This window comes from Varanus komodoensis, unplaced genomic scaffold (assembly GCF_004798865.1).
Source record: "Varanus komodoensis strain SLA01 unplaced genomic scaffold, ASM479886v1 scaffold1, whole genome shotgun sequence".
Classification (NCBI taxonomy): Eukaryota; Metazoa; Chordata; class Lepidosauria; order Squamata; family Varanidae; genus Varanus; species Varanus komodoensis.
The window spans coordinates 128,451,951-128,473,075 of NW_025335268.1; the positions used below are offsets into that span (position 1 = coordinate 128,451,951).

Genomic DNA, 21,125 nt, shown 5'->3' on the forward strand with positions numbered 1-21,125 from the left:
ATCAACATCGGATTGGCCACGATGCAAGCAGATTGCTGGACTAGATAGGCCTTTGGTCTCATCCAGCAGGGTTCTTCATAGGACTACTGGGATTTCTCTATAATGCCAGGGCCACCTCCTTTGCTCGCTGTCAGCTGCTTGTTCCACTACAAATCTCTCCCCTTCCCAGCTCCCACAACCATGCTGCCATTCTAGAGGAAAGGTGGAGAAGGCATATTGGAATTGCTGAGCAAATATGGAGTGCACTCTCCAGATCCTCCCTGAACTGCCCCAGGAATTGAGAAGGATGTGATAGAATTAACAGAAGGGCAAGGGGATGAACCTTTGGGATGCACTACAGATCAGTGGCTGAGCACACGCTTTACATGCAAAAGATCTCACATTCAGTCCCCAGGATCTCCAGCTAGAAGTGGGAGGTGGGGGAGCATGAGAAAGAAGCAAGTGATATAAAAGGTGTGAGTCACTGGATTGCTGCTGCCTGTCAGAGTAGACAATAATTATCTAGATGGGCAGGTAGCCTGATCTGCTGTAAAAAAAGATTCCTTGGTTCTAGACTGTGGTTTCTATCTAAACAACTAGAACCAGACCGTTTTCCAATCTAGTTTTCACCCCATCAGATTACTTCTGGCACATCTCCATATCTGGGGCTTCAAAAAATATTTACCTGTTCCATTAAGAAAACAAGCTGCTACAGCCATCTCAGTTGAGTAATTCAAAATGTGTTTATTATTCATTTATAAACTTATGAGTCACCTTTCAGACCCCTTAGACAACTTACAATTAAAATTTTAGAAACAATCTGAAAGCTGTAGAATCACAGTTCTAGAAAGAAGAAAGAATCTTAACTCAGAGTGTGAAGCTAATACATGTAAAATATTAGCTTCCTCATAACTTTGTCTAAAACTGGACAAAGAAGGGGCTATCCTAATGTCCTCTGGGAGAGAGTTCTACCTGTAAAGGGCTTCCAGGGCATTGCTAACAACCCCATCCCTACATCTGTCTCCCAGGGCACATTATCTTTCCCACAAAGCCCTGAGAATCCACTGGTTTGATAACAGAATACATTTTTCTTAGCTTGCCCTGAAAGAGAGCAATTTTAAGAGGATTGTACTTGGGGAGTGAAGGGTTAACTCTCCTGTTCCCCCTTGGTGCAAACAGCAACCCTGCTATGCAAATCTTCCCCTGCATAATTATGGGCAGAAAACAACTTTTCTTCATTGGTTCATAGTGTGCTTGAGCAGAGTGCAAACCAACTGAAAAAAATAATTTTATTTGAGGTATTTGGATGAAAAATTGGCTCGCTTTGCATCCTACGACATTGAAACAAATCCTACTAAGTATATAGATGTAAATTAAGTTTTGCAGATTTTATTTATATCTGTTTCCTATGGGCTGGGCCCTGAATCTTGTAAGTCTTAGCAATGCCCATGGTTGCCACAGAGAAAGCTGCCCTATGTTCCCTTCAGTCTAATCCCTTTTGGCAGTAAAACATGCAGAAGGTTATACAAAGATCTTAAACTATGGAAGCTTCATATGGAAGGAGACAGTCTTGCAGTTATCCTGCTCCATGCCCTGTTTGTCCTCTATAATAGAGGCATGCCTGGCATGTTAGATTTTTGTTTGTTCTGTTTCCAAGACTATAACCTGAATTGAGTGATTGGGTTTAGCATTTTGAAAAACTATGAAAAGAATTACCTTCTTCTTTCCACAGTTCACTCCCCCACTGGACATTCCAGCCTGCTCTCGTTCAAGTCAGGGCATGCAGGACCAGGAATAATTACTGGATAGCAGACTTTGTTTGACCTCTCTTGACTTACAATTGTATTTCCAGATTTTGTTCAATATTTGATGTGTACCAGCACCGGGGAGTAGATAGTTTAAGAAATGCAAGCAATGTCAATATCCAATATATATCACTGGAATGCTGGCACATGAAAATTAAGACTATTAGCTTTCCTCTATGGAAGGGCACTTGTTAAAAGAATAGTGCAGGATAATTGCATTTGAAAACACACACACACACACCCTTTGATCATGCACATAAAGAGCTTAGCTAAGGGCAGAGACAGAGAAATATTTGGAAACCAATGTACAGACTATCAAACTGAAGTAAGCTCAGGAGCTTAATTTTTATTTTCAAAATTAACTGGCTGAGCAGAATGCTGCTTGAGTAGCCCTTGTGGGATTCGGAAAACTGCATCCCTCTAGCATCCCTGCTGGACTGCGCAGAGTGCTGAATGGCAACTCATGAAGACATTCTCCCCCCTGCCAAGGCTAGATTTTTTTAAGATTGAGTTTTAAGTTGGCAGGAGATAAGCAATTAATAAACGTTTAGACAAACTGGTGTTAGATAAAGCCCAATTTCTTCCCGAAGCATGAAAGAGAGATGAAAATCCATGCTAGATTTGCAGCTGGGTATTCGCAGCTAGGACTAAGGCCCTGGCGGGTGCTGCAGGTCTCATACCCTCATGTTTATTGGGATTTCAGCATCATTATAAGATTTTAAATGACAGCAATTAAATGTATTTGTGGAAGTAAAATGTTCTCCATATGGATATTTGATCATCTGATCTTCATGTATCATTCACTAAAAAATTCATTTGTTTTAAACTGGTAAGGGAATATAACCAAGAGTGTTTTGGCACATCCGAAACTAACAAGATGACAAAATAAATGTGTTCATCTGGTGTCCCTAGATCTGTTGATTCTGACACATTATACTAACAAGGCTACCCTCCGGAAAAAGAAATGCAAATACAAATACTACAATGTGTGTTCTCCAGTGCTTCAAAAATTATCCTGAGCTGAAACTGAATTTTTAAACTGCTCAAAAACATTCTGTTGCTCAGAATAAAATCCCCACAGGCAAGTTATTATTATGCACAGTTTATGATTTGGTCATACGAACAAGTTTCCTTACCCCACCTCCAGCATCCCAGATTCCAATAGTTATTTTGAAATATATAAAATGATGTTACAGTTTCCACCGTTCACGCATACTCATGTTTAAAAACTCGAACGACAAGAGGATACTTTCCCTTTTGTTTCTTAGCACATTCAAAAATGGTGCATGCTGAAGCACCCGCAGTTTGAAGATAAAGCAATTTGCTATCTGGCTGCTGAGTCAGCAAGAGAAACTGCAAAACTGTTGCAATGCATCAAGCCCAAATTGCCCTGAAGTCTTTTTCTGGAGGAAGCTGCTTGCAGGAGGGATCAGCAGCCCAGAGCATGATTGGAGCAGACACAGCCTGCGTTTCTGCCCTATCTCTCTATGCAACCACGGGGCAGGTTACACGGTCTTTCTAGATCAAATATTGCATTTGTGAGCTGGCAGCAGCTCTGTTCTTTTACCACTGTTCTGTGCTAGAACAGTAAGATAATATGGTCCTTTGTACTAAGACTGACAGAATGTGGACCGCATGTGCTGTTTTTCTTTCTGTGGTAGATTTTTGGTTTCAGTGTGTAGACATAGCATGAGACTCTTCAGAGCAGTCTTCCCAATCCTGGTGGCCTTCAGAGGCATTTGGACTGCAGCTCCAGCAGGGTCATTGACTGGGAATCTTGACTGGGAATTCTGGGTGTTGCAGTCCAAACATGTCTGGAAGGCACAAGGTTGGGGAAGGCTGCTTTAGAGCAAGGGAGCAGAAGGCCTGCTTCTCCTGCCCGTTCTTGCACAACCACTAATTGTTGGGTGCTTTCCCCCATTTCCTTTCCATTCTGTGAAGCTGGCATGCCACACCTAATGCTTAGGTGCTGGCAGTAGCAGCATTAAGGTAAAGCAGGCTGTTGTTTGGGGTTTTCTGAGCCCTGCTGCATTTGCCTTTGGTCTCTCCTGCTTTTGCTTCCAGCTCTGCCTATGACTGGAATCCAACCCTGGAAACTTCCCAAAAATGGAGTTTGGCCCCTGCCCTAGAGCAACCATTTCCAACCTGGCACCCTTCAGATACAGAATCATAGAACAGTAGAGTTGGAAGGGGCCAGAAGGCCAGAGTCCATCTCCTTGCTATATTTTGGACTCCAAGTCATATCGGCCCCAGCCAGTATAGCCAATGGGCTGGAATACTGGGAGTCATTGCTAAAACATCCAGGTCGAGAAAGGCTGCCCTAAGAGTTGCCTTATTCTAGTGTGGGTCTCTCCCTTCTGCTCCCATGATTCTGGATGGTTCTCTTCCTCCTTCTATTTACTTGTGCCCCAGTGCAGGAGAGAAGAGTTAGCCAAGGCCAGATGAAGATGACAGCCGGACTCCTCCAGTGATTGCCGACTGGCTGCCACAGTACATGATTGCTAAGGGGCACTGCCAACAACTGCCAAGCAGAGGACTGGAAAAGAGGCCCCAAGGGCCCTTTGGCAGCTGCCTGGGATGCGTCTTGCTGTTGCCAGCCCTGTTTGTCCCTCGCTCCACATGCACTTTATACCTGGTCTCTGTTCCCTGACAAGACCATAGCCAGGAGCTTCAGAAAGGAAGTTGACATGCTTGCCTGGGGAAGGGTCCTGGGAAGAAGTGCTACTGGCAGGGTAAAATAAAAAATTCCCTCTAAAGGTCTTTTGAGAGTATAGTTTAGCTAGAGTAGTGTGTCTGCATGTGAGCTCATTAGAAAGATTTCCATTTGTGGGTTAGTGAGTAGCAAGCACTGTTGTTTCCTTTGTACAGCGCTTGCTGTTTTGCCAGGGAGGCAGGTACACAACAGGGCAGAGAAGGGGCAGTTCATCTCATTTCAGTCACCTGCATGCCAAACACAGTGCATGAGCGGCTTTCACGAGTCGTATTTCATGCACCCTAAGAGCACCACAGGAAAGGAAAGTGTTACGTTGGCCACACCAGGCTGTAGCTGTGTGCCCCACATCCTAGCAGAACCAGTCAGCTCACTACCTTTGGGAGGTGTACACTGGAGTTTTCAGAACACATTTCATTCTGCTCTGGACTGAACAATGGTAACTGAGGATGGGGGCTTGGCTGCAAAACTGCACCTGCCCAGGACCCTGCTCTCCACACACCAACAAAACTTGTCTTGTTCCCAAGCACTACAAACCTATGGCTTAGGCCTTATTTCCCTTGCACTAAACTTTGCAGAAAATCTCAGTCTTTCAGGTCTTTGAAGAGGTCACAGCTGTGAGAGTTAACTTAGAAGGACTGCCTTCATTGCCTTTGCGGAACTTGCATAGTTGATATTCTGCCTTTAACTTGATATTTAAGGTGCAAAAGAAGCTGTTTTGACATGGATTAGGAGAGGGTTCCATTGCTCAAATTTTATCACAGCTGCATCTCAGTAGCTTTGGCTACCTGGGCCTACAGGAGCAACCTCAAGCCAGGACAGGACCCAGGAGAATGGTTCAGGGACCGAGCAATGCAGGAGACTGAGAAGAAACATGAAAGCATGAGTATGGACAGGCCGGGAGTATGGTAAGGCCAAGGAGGCATTATAGTAGTTGGAATCAAACTGAGCTGTCCATGGTCCCAATCCAGCCCATTAAGCCTTAAACCACTGGGAGCTGCACCCATTGTATGGGAGACTAACCTGACTTCTTACATCCACCAGAGAAAGAACAACTGTGGGGACCTTGTTTTCCCTTCCCTGCCAGGAGGACACTAAAAAGAACTCTGAAAATAAGAACGGATGCCTGAGTTATGCTCTTTTTCAAAACCTTCCCTCTCAATCCCTGTTCCTTTTCTGTCATGCCTTTTAACCGAGGGCAGGGACTGTCATAGAATTAATCTTTGTAAGCTACCCTAGGAGTCATTTCTGGCTGAATGGCAGGATGAAGAGGCTGTAAATAAATAAAATAATAAGTACAGCATTCCTCTTCCAACAGCCAGTAGATGATCACAACGTGGCAGACTTCACAGCCTTGAATTTCCTTGTGTCCCCCTGCAACCTCTGCCTTCCATACAATACAGACCATAACTTTTTCCTTTCCATAAATACTGTGCCAGATCCCTTTGGAAGGAGAAACAAAACAGGAGGCGCCTGTGGGTTCTAAGGTTGGCAGTGCAACTTTTTCTCATCTGATACAATTTTCTTGCTTCTGCTTTTAGTTAAGGCATGTTACATAAAAGGAATGGAGATCTTTCTGTTGATGGTACAACAGCACTGTTTAAAAATAATTTTTAAATGGTAAAAAGCGAGTAAGAAATATTGTAACAGCCTCTACTAATCATCTGTCTTCAGGTCTCGAACATTCTTGCCCCATGTTCCCCTGCCGTGGCTGTCTCTGTTCTTTCCGCAGGCGGCCAGCCATTCAAGTCCACTGCAGCCACAAGAGATTTGCTGTACACACAGTGCATGCTGAAAGGTGTTAACAGATCTAGCAGTGCCAAAAGGGATATACTTAGATCTCTGAGCTGTTTAGGCACACATACACATAACGCACTTACCGCCTTTCATTAATGCTAAGAAAGTCAGACTGTGGCTGAAGCCAGTTCTTCTCACTGCCAGGGCAAGAGAAGATCAGGAAATAGCCTCAAGACTTAAAACTTTCATGTGTAAACCCCAAAATCAACCTGGGAGATTTTTCCACTTGATTTGGTTATCAGTGTGCATATACATCATCTAGCGCTCGCTCGCTCTCACTCTCTCTGGTTCTCTGCAGAGGGTTCTGTGGTTTTAAAGCCTATTCCCTAACAAGCCAGTCCCAGTAATAATCAGTTTGCAGTTGCCAGTTTGCATTCCCAGTCGCTGTAACTGGACCACAAACTCTTAACTTCAAAACTACAAGCTGCTTTCGATGTATCCAAACATCAATGAATAATTTGTCTGGTGGGAATGCAGCACTCCATGGTCAAGAAGGGCTGGTCAAGTTTAACTGCTTCCAGTAAGTTGGTCAATAGTCAGTCAATGAGCACGGTTTATTACTTTTTCTCCTGGAAGCAGCTGGTACCATGATTATTTTTCCAGGGAAGATGTCACCCACCTAAAAGGCACAGTTCCAGAGAAGGAAAAGGAGACCAGAAAAGATGGCACAAGCTCCTATGCAACAGAGAGTCACCCCGATGGTTTCAACACACCATGGCTTGCTAGAAGCAGAAGGGTACATAAAGGGCCTACAGCAGCTCTCATCCTAGTGCCACATCATACCGTACGCCATCATTATTTGTCAGCTCTCTTGACAGCCCTTGGAAACAGAATCATGACAGTAAACACTCTTCCCTTTCAAACACAGTCCATTTAGGGCAACCTGGTGCACTTTCTAACTATGTATGTTTGATGGCTACAATGGAAGCATTAGACAACCACACCTTCTATTCAAGGGTGCATCTTTACAGATATCTCCATTTATGACCAGTTGTTCAAATTTCATAGCACAAGTTGAAGACAAACTTTTTTAAGAAATAAGAACTCATTTGTCAATTCATTAAGTATCACTATCCTCTGAGGAGCTTTACTTGGCAGCATCCTCACGCTTGAAAGAATTCTTCCACTAAATCAGAGTTTCAAGGAATATGCAGTCAAGAGGATTTTAGTCATATCTTCTGTGGCCAAGGGAGGCCTCCAGAGGGGCTATCTTGGCAAGATGATCTCAGTGATTTAAGAAATTAGAAATTAATCAATGCACATGTGCCCAGCCATGCTCCTTGTAGGTGCTAAAATTACCCCATTTATTCATTCACATCACACTCTGGAAGACATATGTACCTTGTGTGCCAAGCTATGAGTAAACTGATGGAAATTTTATACACAGCATATGCATGTCACAGAAGTACTCAGAATGAAAGCTGTGTAATTGTGATTAATGCCATATTGACAAATACAGCAGGGAGTGACCCACTGATTCATTGATTGGCTTAACAAATGTGCACAGCACCTTTCAAGGCAGTTTTTAGCAGCTGTGGGAGGCAGAAGAGTGGAAGTCTACCATATAGTCTTTCCAACCCGGAGACTTCTTAATGTGCATATCTACAACTGATTATCTTCAGCCAGTATGACTACTAGATGTCTGGGAATGATAGAAATTGTAGTCTAATACATCTGGAAGGCACCCAGATGGAGGAGGCTGGCTTAACACATCATTCTGTGAGGAGATAAGTGATTTGGAAGATCAGAGAAGGGTCCGCGAAACAAACATTTTAAGGGGCTCAAGGAAATGTGGAAATAGCTTAGATATCAACATCAGACCAAAGGTAAAGATTTAGGGCCCTTTGGACAGCTCTCTATTGTAAACCATCCTCCCAAACAGCAGGATCTTTTGCTTTGTATTTCTCCAATACACACAAGACTATGTGGCTTAGAATGCCCAACAGGGGCAAAAAGCTAGGGAAGCTGTTGAACTGCACAATCTCAAACATGCAAACTCAGAAGTAAGCCCCTCTGAATTGCAAGTGTAGATTTAGGGTTGGAGCCAGGGTTGCACAAGTGTTTCCCACTCACTCACTTTTGCAGAAATTCCTCCAGGCCACACAGTTTGAGTACAAAATCATCCACATCGATGCCACGCAATTCATCATGAGTATAACACAGTGTCTGATAGATAAGCAAGTCTACTGTTGAGGAACCTATGAGGAAGAGAGAAACCAGACACAGCATGATGAGTATTAAGACAACATTCTCTGGAAAGCTCCATCATTGTCCTTTCCTTGCCCTAAATGACTCAGTAGACTCACTTCCTCTGGCATCACTAAAAATTCATGTTTCCTCCACTGCTTTTTTCTTTGTTTCAGATCCAGGTTATATATCCCTCCTGCCACAGCAAGGCAAAATATTGCCAAGAATCGAAAAGAGGGAATCCTACACTCTCAAATGGCATAAAAGTGCTCCCTTCTTTCCAAAGAGAGATGGGGCTTACCATGTTTTCTTTCTCCAATAATGGAAATATTATTTCATACTATTGCCATGGTTGCTGGCCATGGATAAGGAGCATGTACTGGCACTCTTGAGCATATCTAAACATTTCTCAGGGACATGGGCTGGGCTGGATACTGGGAGGGCTTAGGATCCCTCAGATTTTCAGTCACCCCCTCCCTGTTCACTGGCATACACCAAAAATACCTGCTCCCCTCTGCCTATGCGTTCCCATCTTAAAGAGAGAGTTACGATGGAAACTTTTGCAATGTATGAGCAAAGCCAGACCGAGGGCTCCAACCTTGGGAAAATCTTCCTGAGATTAGAGTTCTATCTATAGCTTCAGAGGGAGTTTCTCACACAAGCCTGTGTCCACTGGGATGCTGCCTGTGGACCACAGGACTGCTCTTCAAGGAATGGTTGCTGTGTTACAAGGTGGGATTGAAGGGCAATGATTGACTTGAAAAGGTTGAAAATGTTGCCCTGGAAAAAGACCAACACACTATCTTTGCTAATTGCAGAGATGGGCTTGTCAGAAAACCTACACAGTCAGGCAAATTTTATACCTAGAGTAAGATGGGAAGAAAAGGGCATCAAGTCCAGACGTTTGCTATAAATCTACAAGGCCAATCCATCTGATAGTGGTACACATTCTTCCTTCTGCCACCACCAACTATTAATATGTACAAATCAGAGCACAGCATGCCACCATCAGGACACAAATGCCCAGCAACTGCAGCAAAGTTAATAATTCTAGCTGACTAAAGTATGGAAGTGAAACCACAGACCAGATCAATCTTAGGAAGTTGACCTGATTAATATGGACAACTGTCACTCAAAGTTCATGAGAATTCCCATTTAATATTCATCAAGGGGTAAAGTACTTTTTTGATCTGTAATATGAAGCGGAACCAACATATATCTTCCTTAATGAAAGGTCTGGTTAACTTATATTGTTAAACTATGGACTCCTCTACCACAAGATGTAGCAGCGGTCACCAATTTAAATAGCTCTAAATGAGGATGAGACAAATTCCTGGATGAGAAGAATCTACTAGTGTTGGTGGCTAAAGGCTATCCCTGGTATTAGAAGTAGCATGCCTATGCACACCAATTACTGGGGAACATGGGTGGGAGGGTGGTGTTGCGCTCATGTCCTTCATGTGGGTTTCCCAAAGTCAGCTGTTTGGCCTCTGTGTGAACAGAATGCTGGACCTTCAGTCTGATTCAGCGTAACTCTTACGCTCTTAAGGCTTCAGCTCATATTGTGACATTGCATGTAAGTGCTTTTCTCTTCTGCATACAGACTTTGGATTGATCATTTGCATACAGACTTTGGACTGAATGCAGAGAAGGAAAAAAAGCAGTTTTGAAATTAATGAAAAGAAAATAGCAAATCCTCTGTTTCATTAATCTTCCTAGTTACACTGAAAAGAAGAAATCTGCTTTAACTCAATTAGGTTTGTTCAGATATCGCACAAAGTCAAGCTGAACTAATTGTACAAATCTGAATTTCATTAAACAAATGAAGTACATGAATGAGACACTGTTCACACGAGAGAAGGCCAATGTTTACAATGCTTAAATGGACAACTGTCAATCAATCACATAAGGTTTATATAAACATTAAAAGAGAGATAGTGAAATATACCAAAGAATAAATTTAATACCAAAGGCAAAATTAAAAAGAGTCTACCCTAATCCTAATTGAAGCCTAATCCATTTACACATAACTAAACTCGTGCACATTTATTGTATTCTTGCAAATTAAGTAGCATCTGGTTGGGCCCTGGCTGCCTGTTTCAGAAGAGACTACAGTGGTATTCTAAGGTACAACTGACAGCCGTTGTTTCGTTACAATGAAGAGGAACATGTATCTATACAAGAGGAAGGGGCTTTCCAGTGCAAGCCAACAACTTACAGTCACAGGTGAAGGTGAGAGGCTCCTGTAGGCTGTCATAAACCACAGTCACTTTCAAGCTGATTCCGTGGCCAAGGTGTTCAGGGCTGAGGTTGACACTGCTCCAGACATAACCAGTAAGAGAGTAATCCTTTGTACTGTAGCCAGATCTCAATCTGTGGATTAAACAGGATGAATACAATTTGTTTCCATTGCCATCTTATGCTTGTTCCCTCTAGTAATTTATCTTTTCCCTTTCTTTATATATAATTAAGGAGGCATTTTTTAATCAAGGTCTTTGTAAGTGGTCCTCTTGTATTCTCCCCCCATAAGTGGTCCTCTTGTTTTCTCCCCCCATATAGTGCCCTTCAGATGTTAATGTCAGTCAAGCTTCTGTAAAGTGTCATGGACCTTCAACAGTATCCAAGAGTCCCATCTAAATGGACTTTGAATTTTCCAACTATTTGTGGACATGTCTATCAAGGAAAGAAATAATGTGAATGAAATACAAGGCCTAGAGACAGAGAAGTCTCCCTTTAGAATGGTGTTCATTCTTAGGTACACTAACAGACTAAAACTCTGTGCTGGTTTGAGCTGCTTCTGCAATACACTAGATTGCAGTGTACCTCCTCAAATCTTTTGCTTACAGAGCCCAGGAGAAATACTTCCTCTGCCTGCTGTTGCTGCTGTTTTACTGAGAGCCATGCCAGGAATTATAATCCTAGATAGATTCATCTTCATCCAATCTATTGCAAGCTTAGACCCTTTCCACTGAAGCCACTGCTTAAACACAGTATAACATAAACTCTAGGGACAAAGAGGATTTCCCCCTCCTCATCCCCTGTTTCCAAGGATTAATCAACAACAATAATTAATTGGTCATGGCAGTTAAGCACACTCACATACACACACACATTCAGCCAATAGAAAACCTTGGAAGATGAGCCCTTTTTTAGCTTAAACTAGTACTTACACATCCAGCATATGGCAGAAGGCAGCAACCTCTTCATCTTTCTCCTCTGAAACCTCGAAGAGCTCATAGCCATTGGCTACAGGATGATGTCGAGAAGTGGCCTGCAAACAAAGTCATCAGAATGAAGACAACACCATTGAGGAATTGCTGCTCCATATGCATTCCATCTGCCAAGGTGGTCTACCAGTGTGGGGCCAGGGTGTGGCAAACTCATCTTTGTGTGAAGGGGCTGTTTCTGTTGCCTTCAAGGAGCAAGCAGCACAACCACACCTGGAAAAACACACCCTGGACCCAACAGTCCTTAATAACTACCACCAGGTGACAAATGCACTTTTTTTTAAAAAAAGGAAAGGTTCTTAAGAGGATAATGATTTGCTACCAGGCCAGGTTTAAGGTTTTAGTACAGTGTATAAAACCCTAAAGTATGTAGGACCAGTGATATCTGAGAGAGCACCTTCTCTAGTAACAACCTGCCTGCCACTGAGGTCAGCAGAGGACATTCTCCTGGTGGATCCACCCAGACCCAAAGCTCAACTGGAGTCCTCCAGGGAGAAGAACCTTCAATGCAGTAGCCCCATTTTGATGGAACTCCCTGCCTGTGCTGTTTTCAATGCCTACTAAAGAAAATGCTGTTCTAAGAGCTTTTTCTTGCTGACCAGCCATGGTTATAAATATTATTTTGTTTTTAAATATTTCTAATGCATTGTTTTTATTCTTGTATTTGTTTTACCCTTATCCTGTTCACTGCTCCAGAATCTGTTTGGATGTGGAACAATATAGATACACTGTAATTAAATCATCAATATTAGGCCATCTAGTTCCATAACCCAATTTATCCACTTGGGTTGCAACCAGTATAAATAAAGCTCTGCTCTTGGAACAGTTTTCTTTTTCTTTTCTTTTCACTGTTCTTCCATACTGTAACCTGGGGTGCTGAATCTCAATCCTGCAGGCCAAACTCATCCTACCTGCAGGTAGTCATGTCCCTTTCCCCCTGTCCACACACCCCTTTCCCTACCTGCTGTTTGTTTGGTAGTTTCCCACAAGGCTTAAATGCCTCAGCTTGCTTACTTGCAACAAGAACTTTAAAATAAAACGAACTGGAGTGCTTTCAACCAGCACCCACCGCTGAGATGCAACTCCTAAGAGCTTCACTGAAATTTGAATTCAGCTCTTTAGCTCAAAAGATCCAACATCCTTGCTGTAACCTCACTCCCGGCTCCATCAGGCATGGCAAAGTATGTAACCCAAGTGGGGGCTGTAGCTAAGAGAGAAATGAGCCTCCAATTGGGACCCCCCATGTAAGAAGAAGTGCCTTTCCCTCAGGCTGTTCTCTCCCTTGGGTGCAAACCACGGAGACTATGTCCCATAGATACAAAGAGATATCAGCTAGACAGAGATACTGAGGATGTAGACTGACCAGGCAGAGCTCTGCACATAGTGAAGCAGATATGATACAGTTTCTTCACATGTCCTCCTTTCATCTTGGTCCAGCATGGCCATACGAGCTTTGCTTTGTGGAGGGGTGATAAATGTGGGTTAAGTGAGCTGGGATTATTGTTTTGGAGCTAACACGTTTAGGGTAATGGGGTAGCACTTGACTTTCAATCCTTCACACACGGATATGGAGAGAACTGTTTCCCTAAGACCTCCTCACTGCTTCAAATGGCTTTACTATTATTCCTGCCTTAAACAAAGCAGGATATATCTTGCATACCAGAGATATACTATAAACTGGTATGGCCTACAGGTGAGCAGTGGGTAACTTGTGACCTTCCGCAGGCTTTGCCTACAGCTCCCATCATTCCTCACCATTGACTATGCTGGCTAAGCCTGATGGGCACTGTAACCAAAGCAACTGGAGGGCTACAACTTGCCCACCCCTCACCTACAGCTACCTTGCCTAGAGTTCTACCAAGACGGCAATTCTGATGGAAGCTGAGCATGTGAGTTCAGGAGTTCCACCCTACATATATTTGATATTTCCACTATTTTCCTGCCAACCTAAGACACTGAAAAGGGCAGGATACAAAACTTTAAAAAAAATAAATATGAATCACTTCTCTGAATGAGCCTCCAGAGAGATAGACAAGCTGTATAAAATTGCGGAACCAGACTCTACTACGGACTCTGAATGGCAGGAGTTATATGCTAACCACATGAAAAGGAACATGCTTTATCAAGTATCTTTTTGCCCTGTTCCCATGCATCCACTCTGACATAAAAGTACCGAAAGCACAAACAGCTGTTTCTTCAATGTGGTTTGGTTTTTTATTTCTCACACACACACACACACACAAACACACTCGACAATGGGCTGCATTTTCCACCTTTTGATATTATATTAATTGTAGTATAGATAGACCAGTTATTTTGTTGACAATTGTAATTAGTTCATTATAGGAATATAAATAAATATAGATCATTTGGACTACTTAGACTACTTTTCTTAATATCAAACAAGCAAGAAGAAAATACTGTCAGCAAAATAATGACCATACTGGCTTGGGATGATGGGAGTTGTAGTTCAACACACTTGGATAGCAACAGTTTGGGGAAGGTTGTTGTAGATATTCTGCCTCTTTAGACCACACTGGTGCAAACTATAAAGGCAAATAAATGTATGTAGTTAAGACTAAATGGAATGATTCAGAAACAAAGAGCAGTGACTATGGAGAACGTACATAAAGAAATCACAGATAAAGAAACTGGCAATCAAACTGACAAACAGGAGCAGCCTCGGTCCAAATTAGCCAAACAAATGGGAGTGTGGGAGAATAATGCATGTAGGAATAATCCATGTCTGAAGAGAGCATAGAAAGCGTTGAAGACAGAAAGCTTGGTTATAGAGTAATGTTATTTATTTATTAGATTTGTCTGTTGAAGAACCCGGACTGTTTTTGATGGATAATGTAGTCAGCATATAATAAACATTTGTGGGACATATTACCAAAGCTTTTTATAACAAAATAATTCAATTCACGGCATGAAAGTTACTAGAAATAAAGACTGGCCTGTCATATATTTAGCTATTATTAGATTTGTCATGGTAGACTTTGAAGTAGTATACATTTATTTATTTATTGCATTTCTATACTGACCCACAGCCAAAACTCCCTCATATTTTTAAAGTATGTCCTTTTCTTTGAAAGCATCAGCAGCTGCATGTTCCTTTTAAACAAACTGCTGTTCTGCAGAAGTGAATGTTTATCTATTTAAGGCTTTAAGAAAGAGTGTTTTCCTATTTCAACATTTTTTAATAAGTTAGCTGATATTAGTTTAGCTACAGCACTTTCTCCACCAGTTCTCAGCTTAAAATATCCACTTTGGCACGTATTACAAAAATAACATTGAAGCAGTGATTAGATAAATGTTCAGCAATAATTCATACTGCAAAAATATGCTAAACAGAATTCCACAAATTGTCTAGCACTTCATCAATCACTCCCTAGAAAAGAAAGACCTTTCTGAATAGCATATCTTTCAACATTTTGCAAACAAAAATATAGAGATCCATGTACAACCCCAGCTTTCCCACTACCCCTCTCCAAAATGCAATTATATATTGCTGAAAGATCAGCACTACCATTGGGAAGACTCATAGCTCAGCGGTTGAGGAAAAGTATATATTTTGTATGCAAAAGGTCTCAAGTTCAGTCCCTGACATTTTCATTTTTAAAAAAGAAGCAGGTGGCAGATGGTGGAAAGGCCTCTCTCCATGAACCTGTTATGTCACTCCCAATGAAAATAGACAGTGCTACGCTAGACAGACAAATTGGTCTGGTTTATGCATCATAGTAAACCATGGTTAACACATTTTAATCAGTTTCAAAATAAGCCAACTTTAAACTATGGGTTATGAACCAAGCTTGTTAGGGTTTGTTTTAAGCCATGGTGTCTGGTTTGCTCCTAACAACCAATGGAGCTTCAGTGACAGTGAAGAGAATACACTGCTTAAGTCTCTTCCCAGATGGGCAGGAGGAAAGAAAATGTGAACCACGTGAGCCTGAGGCTATCTCAGATGCATTCTGCCTTGTGCATGTCACACTAAACCAAGATTTACCATGATGTATGAATACAGTCAGACAGTTCTGAAACAAGGAAGCTTCCTATGTTCTAAATCAGGAGGGGCTAACTTATTGCCCTTCAGATGTTTTCTACAAAGCTCATCAGCCCCAACCAACACAGCCAATTGTGAGGAGTTGCATACCAAAATATCTGGAGGGCCACAAGTTGCTCACCTCTGTTTTAAATGTTGTGTTCCTTCTCCCATGAAACTAAAAGCCTGGAGGGGTCTTTTAAGGTTCATTGTGCTTGTCATGCAAACTATACCTGTCAAAAATCCTTCTACTGCACCACTGTGAGAGGTGCAGGATCCCTGTCCTCCTGTGTACTTGGCTACTCCAGGACCAAGGGGGCAGGGGATACCATAAAGAAGACAGAGTTCCAAATAGATTCCAGCAACTACAATATGAGTGAGCTGTCTCATGCCTTACAGTTCATCCATACATCCAATCCATACATTTACATGGATGTGCATCAGAAACAAGATGTGTTCATTCCTTATTCATAGCTTTAACTTACTAAAGACTCTAAAAGGGAGGGAATGGAACCCGAAGTATTACCGCTTGGGCAACTCACATGGAAAAAAATTAAGAAGGCATCCGAGCAAAGCCAGGGACAGTGATTTGCCATCCAAACCAATAGCAAGGTCTTAATCTAAAACTTAATCAAGGATGTAACGCTGAATTTATACAGGGCAGAGGAAGTGGAGGTTTATGTGGCATATTTGAATAGGGGCATCTGAAAGATAAAGGGAAAGTGGGGATTCTAAAGTTGGACCCGGGCAGCAGACTGAGCAAGCAGTCAGGTCATCTTGTTGAGCCTTCCCCACTACGGTGAAATGTACTGTATTTTTATTATTAGTGTTGTTATTATTATTATTTCTAAATTGGCATTTATATATATAAAATAGCATATGCAAATGTTATGTAAACCCATGCCCCCTCTTTGTCCACTTGTTTGGTGATGCAGTTCCTCTCTCTGAAGTGTATAAGCAGTCACCCTGGTATGTGTCAACCTCACCTAAAGCATTTGTTGTCATGCTTAGAGTTCATAATAATGGAAATAATGCACATTTTAAAAATGAAGTGCAGCTTGATTGATTGATTGACTGACTTAAAGCCTGTGTCTCAGAACATTTTATTTTGCTTTCACCAAATTCCACAGTAGAATAAGTGTGGATAAAAACATGCTAAATGGCAAGCCTGGCCAAACTGAGTGAACACATGGGTGCCTCCATTCACTCCTTCAAAGCAAACAAAGATCCCAGTGTCATAGCAATTAACCCACCCAGTAGTTTGAGGAATGGGAAGAAAGAAAAAAAAGGAAAAGGACAGAACACAGCAGACACTAAGCACCATTCTAATGCTGTCCTGTAATCGTTTCTTATGCAGCAAAAAGCAGAGAGTAACTTACATAACTTCTGCCATCAGCTTCTGACAACATGTCTCCCGGGGACTTTAGCAATGCTGGAAAACTTGTTTGCATTTATATCCTTTAGATTCCAGAAGTATTTGTCATCCACTCTTATATCCAAAAACTATGCCATGACCAAGTCCCAACCCCAGATCAGTGGGTAAAGACCATCCCCAGTGTCCAGCCCAGAATGTTCTGGTGTCCCCACGCTTTTGCTGAGAATCCTGCTATGTAGCAAAAGGGTGGAGAATTCCTACTAGAAGAGCTGAGGAGAAAAAGCGACGATGCACTGCAGGAAGTATTTCTGATCCTCGCATACTAATAGGAAACAAGACTGTCACACTGTTCCTTTCTTGCTGGTTGTTCGTTTTCTGTGGGCCGTGTGACATTTCAGAAGCTGTTGCTTCTGGGAAACTGGAGCTCTGACAGCCAGGATGGGCACATGTCTTTTGGGAAAACCTTTTTACTGCACACGCTGCCTTTGGACTGCTGTTGTGTGGATCATATAAATAGCACGACAGCCCTACTACAGACTAGCCCTTCCTTTCTGCAGCAGGTCATCACGGCAGCTGGTGTATGGCAGGAAGTTTCAGGACAGGCAAGGTGCAAGTGAGACACCGAATGCTCCTTCGATGGGAGCTTTGTTGGCATGCAAAGGCAGCATTACAGCTGTAGCTGCAGCTGGGCTTAAACAACATGTTAATCTGTATGAAGGCAAGATTTATTACCTTATTTATTGACAAGGAGCTCGTGATTCTTCTGTTCTGTGCCAACAGCCGCTATGATTGCAACAGACCTGTTGTGCGAGTGTGAATTACTGGGGTTGCTGATTTCTGGTATAAACAAAATAAGAGGCTGCTCCCAGAAGAGGTGGCTTTTAGCTGTTGTTTTTTTGACAAGGGTTGTGTTTTCTTTTATTGTGGTGAGAAAAAAAGGGAGGAGGGCTTTTTGTCTCAAAGTTTAGGGTGGCCAGGTGTCAGATTCTACAAAGGACAATCCTATATTTGAGTGCATGGCAGAAGATTCCTTATTTGATGGAATCTTCTATTTGAAGATAACAGAACAGCCTTCCTAATTACAATACCCTTCAAATGTTTTAGGCTACAACTCCCATCACCCCAGTCAGCATAGACAATAGCAGGATGTGATGGAAGCTGTAGTCCAAAACTTCTGGAAGGCACCAAATTTGGAAGGGTGGTTTAGAACCTTAAGAAAATTATGTGGATCGTAGGAACACAAGAAAAGCCATGCTTGATCAGACCAGAGGTTCCTCTCATCCAGCACTCTCTACACACAGCGGCAAACCAGCTGCCCACAGGATACCTCGAGCAGGATGACTGCAAGACCTGCTCCTGCCCAACCTCCTTAGCAACTCGCTTATGCAGGCATACTGCCCCTGATAATGGAAGTTACACATGGGAATTTGTTCTTCCCCTTTTAAGGCCATCCAAATTGGTGGCCATCACTACTTCCTGTGGCAGGGAAAAAGTACTTCCTTTTCGGTGTCCCAGATCTCCCACCAATCAGCTTCCTGCATGCACCCCAGATTCAAGTGTTAGGAGAGAGGGAGAAAAATTTCTTCTACTCTACATTCTCCACACCATGCATAATTTTAAACACCTCAATCATCTCTTTCCTTATTCACCCTTTTTCTAAGCAAAACAATCCAAGTTCTTGTAAGTCGCCTAGGAAGGCCTTTTGGCAGTTATAGGCAGCCTGTACGTACGTACGTATGTATGAATGAATAAACAAATATCTATTTCTGCCAGGGGAGTTGCTCCAACTCCTTCATCATGTCAGTTGCCCTTCTCTGAGCTTTTTCTAACTTAGTAATGTCCTTTTTCAGGTGTGGCAACCAGAACTATACACAATATTCCAACTGCAGTTGCACAACGATTTTTATAAGGGAAATACAAACTTGGCAGTTTTATTTTCAATACTCTTCCTAATGATGCCTAACATGGAGCTTGCCTTTTTCGCAGAAGGTGCGCACTGCCTGGACATTTCCATTGAGCTGTCCACCACAACTCCAAGATCCCTTTCTCGCTCAGTCAGTGCTAGCTCAGATCCTATCAGCCTATATTTGAAGCTGAGATTTTGCCCCGATAGGCATTACTTTATACTTGTTTACATTCCTTGGCAGATGGACTTGAGCTCGTGATATCTGCATAATTTTCATTACATAAAAATGGGCTTACCGGATCTGCCGATATCCTCCGATTCTTATTGAGTGCAGCATTCTTCCGTCCACCAGGTCTAGCAACATAGGTCCTGGGAGGGACTTGAGGTGGCATAGTCTTGCTACGAGCAACTGGCTTCCCACTGCTTTCTTTTTCAAATATACTTCGGCCTTCCTTCCAGCTCCATGTAGCTTCTCTCAAAAGGTCAGCTTCATAAGTGGACTTGAGGTTGAGCCGTGTGATAGCATCATTGATTCCATCATAGTCCACTGTGCTGTACGGATCCTCCTCTGAGATTCTGCGGTCCAGCAATTTCCCATCAGTCCTGGCATGGGATGAGGAGAACATGTTGATGTCATTGGGTTGGGACCCTTTGAAGGAAGCTTGATTCACTTCTGAGGCATTCCAGATGGCGACGCGAGGCGGCAACGGAGGAGGAGAAAGCTTCTTGGGGGAGCTGCTGCCACTACTGTTCTGGTGGGATGTGCTATTGAGGGGTTCAGCGAGGAAGTCCCCCTCTGTGCTGTCAAAGATGTACAAGTAGTCACTGGAGAGAGGTTCCTTCAACCAAGGCTGGCTGTCTGGCTCAGGCAGTTGACTGGACGAGGTAGTGTGGTTGGTCCCAAAAGCTCTTGTAACCTCCTGACCAGAGAGGGCGTTGTAATTGAGGGTGGGGTCAGAGCCAGAGAGACCTCTCATGACCTTGATATTGTGGCAGTCATGCTTAACAGCAGGCTTGCTGTAGTTCAGAATAGGATCATCCCAGGAAATGAGAGGTTGGTCTGCATTTTGCTTTGCTTGACTCTCCTCCTTGTCCTGCCTCAGGCGGGACAGGGCATCATACTCCATCTGCAGGGCTTCTGCAAGAGCCAGCTCCTTACGGCTAATCCCCACAGACTCCAAGGACTTCCAGTGCTCCCCATTGCCTCGAGTTGCAGACATCTCTCACAAAAGGAACACTGAAACTAGGAACTACTGGATGCTCACACTTCAGGGATTAGGAATAAATGCATTCTGTGCAACCAGCTACCTATAAGCAAAGAGACCAAAGGAAAGTGTTAATAAAACAGCTCTCATTAACAGCTCTCTGCTTCAGTGTGAGTTGCAGGTTGGCCTGCACTTGAGAAAAAAAACACAAAACAACAGGCCTCAGGTGAAACCTGGAACTCTTAGCATTTATCTTTCCCTCAGGAGGACAAATGTGTTATGCTCACATTCACCCATTAAGCAATTGCCGTTTACTTTGCACTTTGCCTTAGAGTACTCACATGACTTTTGTGTTGAAAGATCTGTTATCCCAGAATAAAGCAGCTGTTTTCTATCGAGGATAGAAAGTACAGAAACCCTTCTGTTCATTCTTCCATAGAAGAACATATGAAGTTCCTGCTGGGTCAGGTAGGAGGTCTAACAAATGAAGCGTGCTCACAGCAGTCAACCAGATGCCTAGGGAAGCCCATGAGCAGGATATGAGGCAATAACCCTCTTGCGCTGGCATTCCCGAGCAACTGGTATTCAGAGGCATGCTACCTCTAATCCAGTAGGTAGCCTCCAGCACAGAGCCATCAGGACTAGTAGCCACTCACAGCCATATTCCTCATGAATCTGTCTAATACTCCTCTTCCAGAACCATCCAAGTTGGTGACCATCACTATTTCTGGAGCTTCTATAGTTTAGCTATGTGTGGTGTTAAAAAATCCTTTGTGGGGGATTGATACCATGCCTGCTGCTTTTGTTCCTATCCAGCCCACTCTCTTCTGAACAGATTCTGCGCATGTGCAAAGCATCAGCAATCCTCTAAAGTTCTTAATGGTAGATGGCA

General features: G+C 42.8%; 1 protein-coding gene across 4 annotated transcripts in view; it reads right to left on the reverse strand.

The window, feature by feature from the left end:
* PIK3C2B (phosphatidylinositol-4-phosphate 3-kinase catalytic subunit type 2 beta) overlaps positions 1-21,125 on the reverse strand; it is a 106,524-nt gene that overhangs the window by 54,297 nt on the left and 31,102 nt on the right. For 2 of the 4 annotated variants that reach the window (XM_044445613.1, XM_044445606.1), the window contains exons 2-5: positions 19,325-20,336; positions 11,649-11,749; positions 10,697-10,851; positions 8,369-8,489 (exon numbers count right to left, since the gene is read on the reverse strand). In XM_044445613.1, coding sequence (XP_044301548.1) covers positions 8,369-8,489; positions 10,697-10,851; positions 11,649-11,749; positions 19,325-20,248 — 1,301 coding nt within the window. In that variant the 5' untranslated portion in view covers positions 20,249-20,336. Of the gene's footprint in view, positions 1-8,368; positions 8,490-10,696; positions 10,852-11,648; positions 11,750-14,149; positions 14,252-17,126; positions 18,756-19,324; positions 20,337-21,125 lie in introns of those variants that run through there. The other 2 variants (XM_044445621.1, XM_044445630.1) reach the window with 2 other exon arrangements.